The sequence below is a fragment of the Leuresthes tenuis genome, unplaced genomic scaffold (assembly GCF_036924035.1).
Source record: "Leuresthes tenuis unplaced genomic scaffold, fLeuTen1.0.hap1 SCAF_7, whole genome shotgun sequence".
Classification (NCBI taxonomy): domain Eukaryota; kingdom Metazoa; phylum Chordata; class Actinopteri; order Atheriniformes; family Atherinopsidae; genus Leuresthes; species Leuresthes tenuis.
The window spans coordinates 3,653,075-3,665,742 of NW_027325361.1; the positions used below are offsets into that span (position 1 = coordinate 3,653,075).

Genomic DNA, 12,668 nt, shown 5'->3' on the forward strand with positions numbered 1-12,668 from the left:
ACCCCTGGAGAAGCGGCAGATAATGTTATCGCAGTATGATAGATGCATCATTTCTGTCAGGGTTTCCAAGTACATGAAACCACAGCAGAACCTTTTTAAACCTTCAGTTGACAGCGGTCTATATGGAATAACAGAAATGTGAAGTTATCGGAAGAGGGAATTTTTGCAGTTTAAAACAATATCATCGAAGGCCGGATGTGGACATCCCTGAGTTAGATGGACAGCAACATGCTCCTGTGTGGCCTGACTTTGAATAGCAGACAATTGGCTATTGCAAATTAGACTATTCACACAACACCTCTTCAAAAAACTCAAAATATCCCTTCCAGGGGAAGTCTACACTGTGTTTTAGGCACCAAACTACACCTAAATACTTGGTAAATGTAATAAACTCTGTGAGGGTTGTGTCAGTTATGCCTTTTTAATCATAATTAAACATTTTTTACAGTTTCAGAGGATTTTTATCTTTATTTCCTCTGCCTTTTCCTGCAGACTGGAGAGAAATCTGGCCAGGTGGAAAAATCCAAGAAGAACGCCAGACAGAGACAGAATGACTTTAAAGTACGAGGCTTGGTTACTCTCTCATGTACATTCAAGCTTTTACTTGTCGCTCTTTTTCTAAATGCATGCTTCCACTTTGTACATACTTTGCCTGTTTCTGTAGAAAATGATTGAGGAGCTGACCAGTCTACTTGTGAAGCTCATTCGGGGCGCCCTGCTTCCCGCCACCTTACCCCAAGCGGAGCTGCGTTTTTACGGAGGCTGGGACAACAAGGCCGAGCTGACCGGAGCCTGGCTGACGCAAATCATCCACACCGTCAGGTTCTCACGCCGAGTCTGCTGTTGTGTGTCGTTGAAATTGAGTGAACTCGCCATTTTTCTGCAACTTTTTGTTGTGTCTCGGACTCAGGAGTTGTCACGAGGCGCTTTCCGCTCTGGAGATCCCCAATGATTTGCTGCAGGTGATCCAGGATCTGCTGCTGGACCTGAGAGTCCACTGCCTCATGGTGACTCTGATGCATACGGCAGAAGGTGAGAAAGGGGTTCACTGAGCGTCAGAGCATCATTTCACATGAACAGCAAGCATTTTCTGGACTTTTCCTGCAGCTGCTGTTCACACATGTACATAAAATTAGGATATTTTCTTCTTGAAACTGGTGTGGAAATATTAGACTCCGGGCGTGATGCAAACAGTATGCTGTGAAAACGTCTTTACAGCACATCCAGAGCAGCAGATGAGGTTTGCAGATGGCTGTTTTATCTTATTAAATCAAGGCCGCATATAGTTGGACACATTTACATATTGATAAACGAGTGGAAAGCAGCACGCAGGCCAACGGAAGAAAGCAGCACACACACTTGCTCGCCAAAAATGTGCAGAAGTGTTTGCTTTTATAGTCACTCATTGTCTCGTTGCTGCTAGTCTGGACATTTTGCTAGTTTCCTGGCTGGTGAAGTCGGGGGTGAATGTCTCAGACAGCTCTCACATGCAGCCCCTCAGGAGCGTCTCTAGAAGATTTCAGAGCTATGGGAAAAAGGCTCTCAACAGGGCACAATCTAAACTACATGCCATCAAAAGAATGGACAGGAATAGGCAGGAATCCACTAAAATGTGTGTTCTTCTTCAGTGCTTTAGCCAAAACGAGCAGGAAACAGTTTTTTTCCACCTCCACAGTCACGCTTTCCCATTCATCCTAAATTTTAAGTGGAAATTCTGTCTGTATTTGCACATGCTTTTGATTAATCTCAGACCTTTCATACTTCATGCTGTGAGTGGCTTTTAGCTCCATGAAGTCGTTGTATTAACACGTGTGACAGAAACCAAACTTCTGACCTAAAAACTGTTGCAAATTATCACTTTGAGGGAAGTACAACAGGACCAGAAATGTTATCTGGGGTTTTGCTCTGACTCCAAAGGCACGGAGTGATGAGAGTTTGCACACGTGACATAAAGCACACAGCTGACATGTTTTCTTATTACTCGTTAAATGTTAATAGAAGAAGAACTACATGATTAGTTATTTCTGATAAAGCCTCGACTTGTACATGATTCCTTTATTGGTCATTTGGTGGTCAGGCTCTTTTTAGCTAATACAACTTCCAGGACTGTAATGAAGAAAGTGTTATGAGACCAAAACCAGACATGTTCAGTTTCACTTGTGGTATGGTCATTTTGAGAAGAGTGACTGGTTTTCACTCAACAACCCCCCCCCCACCACCCTCTCTCTCTCTCACGCCTACCCCGACACTCATATTCACACACACAACAAATTGTGGTCTGAGTTTTTTTTTACTCTCTGCAAGTTCAATTCTGCATGCGTTCATTCGCAGGGACCCAGTGTGAAAGTCAAATCCATCACTTTGTGTGTGTAAAGTAAACTGTTGAGTGGTTGCAAGTCATTTTTCCTTTTTTCCTTCATGTTTGTGCTTCTTAGATGTCAAGAGGCTCGCTGAGAAGGAGGACTGGGTTGTAGATAATGAGGGAATCACCAGTCTGGTAAGGATGTTTTATTGCACCAAGCACTTCAAATTATGCTAATGTACAAGTTTGTGAATTAAAGGGATTAACTAGATTAACTACAATAAGTTTCACTGCTTTAAATAAAAAAAATAAATTAAAAAAAGCACATTTTTCTTATACATTGCTGCAGCATCTTTTGTCAGCTTCTGACAGTTTAATTTAAGTGCTAATTTTTCATTTATGGCGTGCTAAGCTAAGCGTGATGTAGACCAGTCAATCAGTGGGTCCACATGATGAGATTAACTGGATTACAGCTACAGTTGGGTTCTGCTCCTTATCTGAGGGTAATTATCCTTGGATATATGGCGCTGAATGAATGGAATCACTGGCACATAGCATGTCATACCCCGGTACGATAGGTGGCGCTGTCCCCATTTCAGCTATCGCTAATAGAGCCACTTCCTGTTGGCGTCTTCACCGCCAACAACAACAAACTCAGGCATTCAGAAAGATGGTGAACGCAGAGCGAGATGAAGCTGCGTCCCTCTCCATCTGTGATGAGCTGGTTATGGCACAGACGATGCACAACGGCGCATTCTCCATCGCGTTGTTTCTTTCTTTCTGACGACAACAACAGGAATATCGTCTCCTTCCACTTCCGGGTGACGATCGCAGGAAAAAATCTGGAGCATGAGCAGAACGCTCGATCCGATCCATCGAGTTATCTCGGGGTCTTAACCCGATCTGATCTGATTTCTTGTCAGATTAAGCTTGTTACTTGAGCTGAATAACTGAATCTTATTGTAATTTAGCCATTAATCCGATCTTATTCCCCACATGTAACCGCACTGAGTGAAGAATACTGTGGATTTTTAGCTTTGCAGCCCTGCAGACGCCTTCCATTCACAAAGGCTTTCTACACCGAAGGAAGCTTAAAGACCCACTCCAGGGTGTAGTTGCAGCCAGAATGTGTTAGTCTGGCCCAGCCTACATCCCCCACCCACCAGCACATGCTGTGTCTCTGTTATGATGCTGTGGCCACGTCTAATATTGGGTTAATTCAGTGAAGCTGTCAGGATGGTGATTTATTAATTTCTGTGATTTTTAACTATATTACAAATGCACTGGCAGCGACATCACGTGACCTGAGGGAAGTCTGCCACCCCCCCAAAAGCAGAGCGCACCACGAGGCTTTGGGGGACAGCCACATGTTTCTAACCTGTGCTCACTTGGTTTTTTGCAGCCTTCTTACTTTGAGCAGTGCATGGTCCAGATGCTGCAGTCACTGAAAGAGCCCCTGGACGTCAAGCCGGGAGAAATCAATGTAAGATCCTTACCTGCCAGCATCAGTGCTTCCATTGAACTGTTGCCGAGGTGTCAGAGTGTTGAGCAACTATCGTAGTTTTAGTCCTTTCTGTTGACTTTATGGCCGACGCGGCTCCGGCTGAGCTGTAAATGTGTCTCAGACGGGTCTGCAGAGGCACCTCTGCGGCTCTGTTGGAGATGTCATGGGTTCATGGGCAGTTTGATGAGTGAAAACCATCTAATAAACCTCCTACTGTCTCCACTGGGGGCGTTTCTTGTTACTTTTAAAGGTAAATCGAGCAAAAAGAGGAACTGCAGAAGTGAATTGAACTAAAGAACTACTTCTCGTTGCTAAATACTTGCACCTTTCGTCAGAGCATTGATCTGTAATGAGTTTAATCTGTGGAGGCAAACAGAAGATCATCCAGCTGTGTGGCGCATCCTTTTTAACTCTGAGTCTTTTTCTCAGGTGTTGCAGTTGGATCAGGTCCAGGACCAAGCTGCAGAGCTCAGTGTGAGCATCATGAAGGTGAGATGTGTGGAAGCAGGACTTTCCCTCCTGCCAGACAGCTGCAGACTTTGTTCTGTTCTAGTGTTTTTCTGAGAACTCGTTCAGTGCTGCAGATTAGCATCTCCACCTTCAAATCTCTCACCCTCACTGAGGAGATGCTCCTGCACTTTTTCTTACTTTTCCACCATTTAAATGAGATGTTTCAGCACCATAAACTGATGATGTTGCAGCTTTTCTTCTGGATCTAAACTGTTTGGGTTCCACACAAATGGGCCCCAGCATTTTATTTGCTCCATCTCACGCACTACATCATATAAGAGTGTCGGTATTACGCTGTAAAGGTGCATTTTAGGTGTAAACAATGAGCCCCAGTGACGTTTTTTAACAACATATCTGACACGTGTGTTCAAATTAGGTTTTTACAAACTGTTTGGATCACCTGAGTACGAAGGCAGATGGAGACTTTGATGCATCTCAGTAAGTATTTTCATGATTTCTTATGTAATCTGTGATTGTTCTGATCCACTCTGAGAAGATTTTAATCCTGTGTTTGCAGCAACATTTCAATGGACTTGTCCTCTCCAGATCGGTTTAATTGCATCCAAGAGGACTTCAGGCCAACATCTGTAAGCACAGCGTTTGTTTTTGTTGTTTTCATTCAGCAGTTTGGGGTTAAAATCCATGAACTCCGTCACCAGAGCTGGGGCTGTCACTCTGACAATGCCAGACAAACAAGTCTCTCTCATTTGAACCACAACATGTTATCAGTCTGTTTCCTGGTTGTGGACAAGCAGCAGATATGTCCTCATTTCCTGTAACTTGTTTGAGATGTTGGTGAAGGGGGTTAAGCACTGAGGAGGAGGAGGAGGAGGAGGAAGAGGAGGGTACAGAGTGCTTCTTGTAAAGGGAAATGGAGCAAGGTGCAGATGGGGTTTCCCCAGCCAGAGTGTGTGCAGCAGGACTCGAGCAGCAAAGCTCCACCGAGAGCGGATGGCCAGAGTTTGGACGGGTGTCGCTCATGATTTGAACTGTAGAGTTCGTAGAGTTCGAAACCACCATGTAGAATAAACAAAGGATGATACCTGACAACTTTTACTCGATTTTCTTCCACCCACTGAAGGCTTTTGTCTGTTGGTCTGAAGCCCTGGAGTCTGAGAAAGTGCCACGGGTGACGTCATCTGCGGTTATGAGAAAATAGGCTTAAGCGTTCTGTCGTCATGTTATCTGAGTTTCTCTGAGGTTGCATTTTCTTACTCTGTGTTTGCACCTGTTTTTAAGAGCTTGAGATTGAGGACAAAGCAAAGACAGGAAGAGATTATCAGAAAAATAAGGCTGGTAATAAAGACAGGAACTCTCTGATCCCAACAAAAAGTTGGACGAGAAACTGTCGTTTCTCAGCTAAAATGGATGAATTTATTGATGAATTATCCAGAAAAGTGCAGCTCCCAACTGCAATAAAACAGGAAGTAAGAGGCTGCATGTTCAGAAATCCAAAAGCGAGAACACCTTCAGTAAATCGGACGAATCTTTGACACAACTGTGCCTCTGTCAGATTTTAAAGCTTTCGTTTTGTGCACATTGTGCTACATTCCACCAAATTCACATTGCATTTTAGGAAAATCGGGCAAAGGAAGTGTTTGATGATCGATGCGAAGGGTTGTTTGAGGAGTTTAAATGTAAAATGTTTGCGTTTGTAGGAGCAACGTCTGCTGATCATTCTCAGTAACTGCCAATATCTGGAGAGACGCACCTTCCTGAACCTGGCTGACCACTTCGAGAAACACGGCTTCACGGGGACGGAGAAGATCACTCGGGTCAGTATGAAAAAGTCTTTATTTACCGTAAGTAAACGTAAAGACTAAAGGCAAAAGGAGCTGGGCCTTTGATGAGGGTGCTGAGGTGTCATTAACAACAAAGCAGATCAGACAGTTTGTCTTCTCAGCAAGTAAATGTCATTATCTACCAAGCTCAGTTCCACATTTTCACCCCTTTCTCTTTTTCACGCAGACACAGCAGCTCACAATGACTAATGACTGAATCACAAAGCAAAGAAGTGTTTGGTTGGCTTTCCAGTAAAGGCTGTTCAACATCACTTTCTTTGAAAGATCAATTCAAGTCTCATGAAGACGCAGAAAACATCGTATGAGTGATGCTTTGTCTTGATCTTCAAAAGTTAAAAATCCCCCTTGGTGCATCTGCTGTGACGCTCGGCTTCGTCTCAGTGAAGTGTGCAGAGCAAACGCAGAAAAGAAAACCGGCTCACGGAGTCCCAGACGGGTCCAAAAACGCCGCCACATCACAGCTGAGGGCACATTTAGGTTTTCAGCCGATGGGAAATGTAGAGCCCAAAGGCTGGAGGAAGCCGTTTCTGATCTGTTTATACTGCAAAGAATCAGAATCAGAAGCATTTATCAAAGAGCTGTGAGATGTACAATAAAACACACTTTATTCTTATCTATATGGCAAACGGCAGCTACCCGACGGTCCTCTGATGGCGTTTGCAAGCTGTTCATCAGTCAGCGATCCCAGCTTTACACAGAAAGTTAACAAGTTAAATAAATGAAAACCAGTCTGACTGAATCAAATGATCCAGTTCAAATCATGGCTGCAAAGCGGCCTGAGAGTCTTCTGTTCGATTCAGCGTCCCGTCCTGAGCCTGGGAGCGGGTGGCGGGTAGGAGGAGCAGGAAGTGACCTCCAGCAGAACCAGACTAAAGCATGTGACGACGGGCCTGGTGCAAATAAACCTGGTGTGAACAACAAAGCGGTTTACTGTCCGGCCGGTTGTGTGCAGAACAAGGCTGTGACATGTCTGATGGTCCATATCACGCCGTGTCTTTACTCTCCCGCGTTCCCTCGCCCTCACAGGTGAGCGTGGACGCTGTACGCCAGCTGGACCGGAAACTCTTCGAAGCCTACATCGAGAGGCGAGCCGACCCGATAGCAGGCTCCCTGGAACCTGGCATCTACGCTGGATACTTTGACTGGAGAGACTGCCACACACCTGCAGGTAGGATCGCCTCCCCTTCGGCCCGTGTTGATGAAAGCCGGCACCATGAGGGGAATCCCCCGAGGCAACCGCTGACTGACCGCGGTAACGCCATCGGTTGGCCAGCAGCAGCAGCCCCGTCGGATGGGAACTCTCCGTCTCCGGGCTTATCTGCTCAGTTGTGGTTCACATGTGTCATGTTTAAAGTACGCCTCTTTGAAGGCTTACTGTAAACACGGCTGAAGCTCTCATGGCCTTTGTGTTGAGCTGTGGGTGTGCAGCGATATGTGTGCACATGGGTTTGCTTTGACATTTCTCTCGCCAGATGCATCCAAACACAGGTGAAACTTAAATGTGAATATGTGGTTTACCTTCGCACAGGATGTGAAGCAACGTGTGAGTTCGACTGTATTTTCAGACGGCCTTTAAAGCTCGTCTTGACCAAAACTTTGAGCCTGGCTCTTGCCTCTGAGAGTTTGCCTCCAGCCTGCATGTGAAAGAGGAACATTTTGGACACTAAACCACAGTTCTAGGATATGATACTTTCACTTGTTGCATTTTTTTGTGTGGGATTCATGTGAGCGTGTGGGGTGCTGCAAGGCATTAACAATCTGGTTTCAGTACTTTCTTTCTGTTGCTACATTTGGCTGTTTCACTGTCAAGAGTTTACTAGATGTTATATTTCAAACTTCCAGGCAGCACGGTGAACCTGGCAGGAAAAATCAATGAGAAATGCCTTTCACGATCACACTTTCAGCTCTCTCTGCATTATTTTTAGTGTTGGAGTAAAACAAATGAAGCAATAAGGAAGCAGAAGTTAAGTGCTCTCCTCTGAGCGTGTTTCAGCTGAATATTATGTGGATCAGCTCCTTCCATTCACCTTTAAATACTGCATTTACATGCAGAATTACGATAGAATCGCCATGCTCTTCATTAGCAGAAATCAAAGATAGTTCTGTTTGGTTTTGAGCTTATTCGAGTGGTTTTGAATTGGCTATAGAAACCTTTCTTTATCCTGTTTGTTGGCCAGTGTCAGTTTGATTCCTGAGTTTTGGTATCACTGTCAAAATGCACAGAAATGCACGGAAACTGCCACGTAGCTCTAAAGCTGCACAAAGCTCCTCAAAGCAAACTAAGCAGTGACTGCTTTCAGGTTCCCCTGCATGACGAGCCAAAGGAAGACGGTCACGGCACAAATCGGAGTTCAGAGACCTCAAACCTGCGGGAAGGTGCCACATTGGCAGTTTCTGGGCCCGAATGTCTGTGATCACTTAGTTTTTAAGGTCCTGTCTGCTAAAAGCAGGCTGAACACATCGATCAGATGCAAGAAAATAAGCAAAAAAGCAAAGAAACACAAGCTGAAACACTCTGAATGGCTCGTTGGCGAGGAGAGACGGAGTGGATCATTTCTTTGACTGTTTCTTCTTTCTCTATTACACATCCAGGGTATGTCCAGCTTCTATTTATTGACTGATACCATAGACTGTTTTATAGAAAGACTGATGTGGCTTCCAGGTTTGAAAAGGGAAGTGTTTTTAAGAGGAGCTTTCACTTGTTGCAAAAAGAAGTCGAATTTTACCACTTTTCTTGTACTTTGATGATGTCAGCAGCTCGATTTAAGGCTGCGTCAACAGAGCATGACAGTGATTCGATAAAAATGTTTCTATTGAGAGAAAGAAAAGATTATAAAGCGGCAAATGCTGTGAGGTTCTCATAAATAGAAATATATAATATACATAACGATGCAAAAGTGGGATTTTTAGGGATTTAACACAACCATGAGCTGCACAACCTTCAGAATCATCTCTATCATTTCATTGCTGCTGTTGTACATCAGTGGTTTTGAATGAATGATCAATGATTGAGTGTCTTTTCACCAGTCTATGCTCTGATTGGTTCTTCCGGAGCAGTGACGAGGGCTGCTGTCCCGCAGGTTTTTCCCTGCTTCAACACGCCGGATTCAGACTGAGATGAGCTCTTCAAAAGATTGTTAAGTTGAGCACAAACCAGCTCATGAGGCATCGATCTGAACCGGTGTGTTGGAGCAGGGAAACGTGTAAAACCTGCAGGACGGTTTGACATCTCCGCTGCAGGGGAAACTCTTTCCCAAACACTTACTGCAAATGTTCTCTTTTCGTGAATGTGTCGGAGAGACTTTGAGACTTTGAGAGAGTGAAGGTCGGAAAAGGTCGTGGTGAACCGGTTTTAAGACGCAGCATGTTGCCTTGCAGCTTATTAAACTTGAACCTGTCTGACTTTTATTGGCCTTTCACAGGTGTGAGGAACTACCTGAAGGAAGCTCTGGTGAACATCATCACGGTTCATGCCGAGGTACAAAGTCGCACCCGAACACACTTCTGTCAAATCCTGCGTTTTTCTTCTTCTCTCAACCCGACTTTTCCCCCGTCAGGTCTTCACGGTCTCCAAGGATCTGGTTCCTCGGGTTTTGTCGAGAATCGTAGAATCTGTTGCAGAAGAGATGTGTCGTCTGATGCAATGTGTGTCGTCCTTCAGCAAAAACGGAGCCCTACAGGTACTGAGCGCCTTGGCGCCGTTTCTCACTCATAGTAAGACCCTGACTCATAAGTTGACTCCACATTTGTGGGGGGGATCCACCTGTCGTTTCTGATAATGCCACATTTCGGTTCAAGTTACTAACTGTTGTCAGTTGGCGACGATCACTTCATTTTATGTGCATTCTTTGTACCCCCCCCCCCACCCCATCCTGCCTCACACTCAGGCCCGACTCGAGCTCTGCGCCCTGAGAGACGCCGTGGCCGCATACCTAAACCCTGAGAGCAAGTAAGTGAGAGCTCAGGCACATGTTCCCAGTGATTTATGGCAGAGAATGTCACAGACATAAATCTTAGCAACTGCACATCCCTCACTACAGTCCCTATTTATGTTAGTTGGTGGCTTCTGGAAAGGAAGTGAAAGTAATCTGGTTCTCTTGTGTGCCTGCGCTGTGGCGTGTGTGTCCATATGTGTGTGTTCCTGTGGGCAGGTCCGTGTGCTTGTCAGGATACACGCATAGACTCGTCCTGAACTGTTAATAAATGTGTCTCTTAGTAAAACATTTTAACTGAGCGTCTCCTTTTCAGCGCCAGCTTCAAACTGGCTTTGGAGTCCCTGCCCCAGCTGCACAGCGGCGGGGATAAGAAGTGAGTCTGAGGTGGAATTTCTCTGGATTTTAAAGGCCGATTTCATGTCTAATTTTTCTTTTTTCTCCACCTTAAGGTTACTCGAAGAGCTGCTGAACAAGTTCAAGAGCAGCATGCAGCTCCAGCTCACCTGCTTCCAGCCTTCCTCCATCCAGCCAGTCAAGAGATAATCTAAATCCACTTCATCTGTCTTTGTTTCTCTTAACAGCTAATGAACTATATCTTTTCAGCTATCACTTTACGGTTTACTCATCCTTTTTCAGTGTTACTTTCAATCTCTGCTTTACTAGATGAACACAAATATCTGTATTTCTAATCTTGAAGACACTAAATGAGTCGATTTCATTGTTACTGTGCAGGACAGTCCCAGCTGGGTTGCTTATTCTAATCACGCAGCTCACGGGCACAGTGCACGTTAGGGGATCTTGCTTTATATTCCAGAAAGTTGTGGATCGGTTGTGGGAGGTAAACTGCAGCCAACCTGGAGTCTCCTCTCAGACTGAGAGGCTGCTGTATACCCAATAAACTTACTTTTCCCTCCGGTCCCATTTGTTCTTTGAGAAAATACCAAACATTCAAAGCTTTGCATCAGCATCTTCTCTTTGGGATTTCTTACTTAAACATGAACTCGATAGTTTGATATTTAGTCTTTCTGCAGCTTTGATGCTCTCAAGCCTGAAAGAAGACGTGTGCTTTGTCTCTTTCAGGGAAAAACAGGTCGATACTCCGTCATCTTTGTAGAATACTGACCAAACTCCCTTTAGAGGGAAATATCTTGCAAAAAGACCCTGCCGAGTCTGAGCATCCTGAAAGTCTCATTTCATCTGTCATTGTCTTTAGATATTCTTTAAACGATCAACTTCAGCCTTCTTTAACACTTCTGGAAGCGTCGGTTTAGATTGCAGAAGGTAACGGGTCCCTGGAGCCTTAGATTAAGATTTAAACCCATCCAGGTTGGTACCTGTTGAACACGCACAAGTTAGATTTTCTGACTTTACAGTTTATATTTAGCTTTAAAGCAGCCTTTAAAGCAGTGTTTCTCTATTCCGGTCCTCATGACCCACCGCCCTGCATGTTTTAGATGTTTCCCTCCTGCACCACACCTGATTCAGGCTCCTTATCAGGCCACTGCAGAGCTTGATGACGAGCTGATCATTGGAATCAGGTGAGGTGGAGGAGGGAAACATCTAAAACATGCGGGGCAGTGGGTCATGAGGACCGGAATTGATCCATTTCTGCATGGAATTGATCTCAAAACTCAGATGTGAGCCAAAAAGAGTGACAAAAGCATACATATATAATGCTATATATATAATACTGCTATTATACTAGATAATGAGCTGCCTTTATGACTGGCAGTCCTCCACAAGGAGTCCCAGAACTCGCTGGAGAGATTAGATTTAGAAGACTAAGGGCAGATATGTGTAACTGTGAAGAACCCGGAGTCATTTCTGAACACCTGAAAGCCTCTTTCATGCTGGCGAATGTGTTCTCCATCAGTGGAGCAGCAGAAAACAGCCAGAAGGCTGCTGGACAAAGTGTTCTGTGGACAGAGAGAGAAAAATACTGTATTTCAGCACGAGGACCTGGAAACATGGTGGTAGGATCATGGTTTGAGCCTGTTCAGATGCATCTGGACCCTGACTGCTCACCATCAGCATTCCTCATTGTACCAGTGTGAAAAATTTCAAATGATTCAAATTCAAATCTGGCTATCACAAACTTTTCTCTCCCTAAACGAAAACGAGACAGAATGTGTGTTGTTTGGCTCATCAAACCCAGTTACTGCTACACCTGGTCTTGGTCCAGTGGCTGTTGTTAAAAATCTTAAATTCCACCCACAAATTAACGCAGTCGTGAAGGAAAGCTTCTTTCAGCTTCGCCTCCTTGCAGAAGTTAATCCGTTTCTGAGAGCTGGAAACAGCCATCCGTGCCTTCATTGGCTCAAGGTTAGATTACTGCTTTACACTGTGCATCAAACTTAGCCAAACATCTGTCCACATCTGTCCAGGCTCCTAACTAACACCCGTAAACACGACCACACCACACCTGTACTTTACTAACATTTAGGATCCAGTTTAAAACCTTTAGTTAATGGCCTTGCACCTCCTACATTAGTGAAACCCTGAGGCTTCACCAGCCTGGCAGAGCTCGCCGCTCTGCTGGTCAACATCTGCAGGAGGTTCCCCGGTCCAGGTGTAAGCAGTGGCAGAACTCTAGGAATACTCCACTGACCTCAGCT

The 12,668-nt window shown here is 44.8% G+C and overlaps 1 protein-coding gene across 1 annotated transcript in view; it reads left to right on the top strand.

Annotated features, from left to right (window-relative positions):
* The window catches only part of exoc2 (exocyst complex component 2), a 49,250-nt gene extending 38,288 nt beyond the window's left edge, over positions 1-10,962 (top strand). Inside the window, exons 14-28 of the mRNA XM_072388924.1 lie at positions 493-561; positions 665-822; positions 911-1,032; positions 2,436-2,497; positions 3,705-3,785; positions 4,236-4,295; positions 4,693-4,754; positions 4,834-4,903; positions 5,975-6,091; positions 7,145-7,286; positions 9,541-9,596; positions 9,676-9,798; positions 10,006-10,067; positions 10,367-10,426; positions 10,503-10,962. Of these exons, the coding sequence (XP_072245025.1) occupies positions 493-561; positions 665-822; positions 911-1,032; positions 2,436-2,497; positions 3,705-3,785; positions 4,236-4,295; positions 4,693-4,754; positions 4,834-4,903; positions 5,975-6,091; positions 7,145-7,286; positions 9,541-9,596; positions 9,676-9,798; positions 10,006-10,067; positions 10,367-10,426; positions 10,503-10,596 (1,338 nt within the window). The 3' untranslated portion in view covers positions 10,597-10,962. The remainder of the gene's footprint in view (positions 1-492; positions 562-664; positions 823-910; positions 1,033-2,435; positions 2,498-3,704; positions 3,786-4,235; positions 4,296-4,692; positions 4,755-4,833; positions 4,904-5,974; positions 6,092-7,144; positions 7,287-9,540; positions 9,597-9,675; positions 9,799-10,005; positions 10,068-10,366; positions 10,427-10,502) is intronic.
* The last annotated feature ends 1,706 nt before the right edge of the window (positions 10,963-12,668 follow it).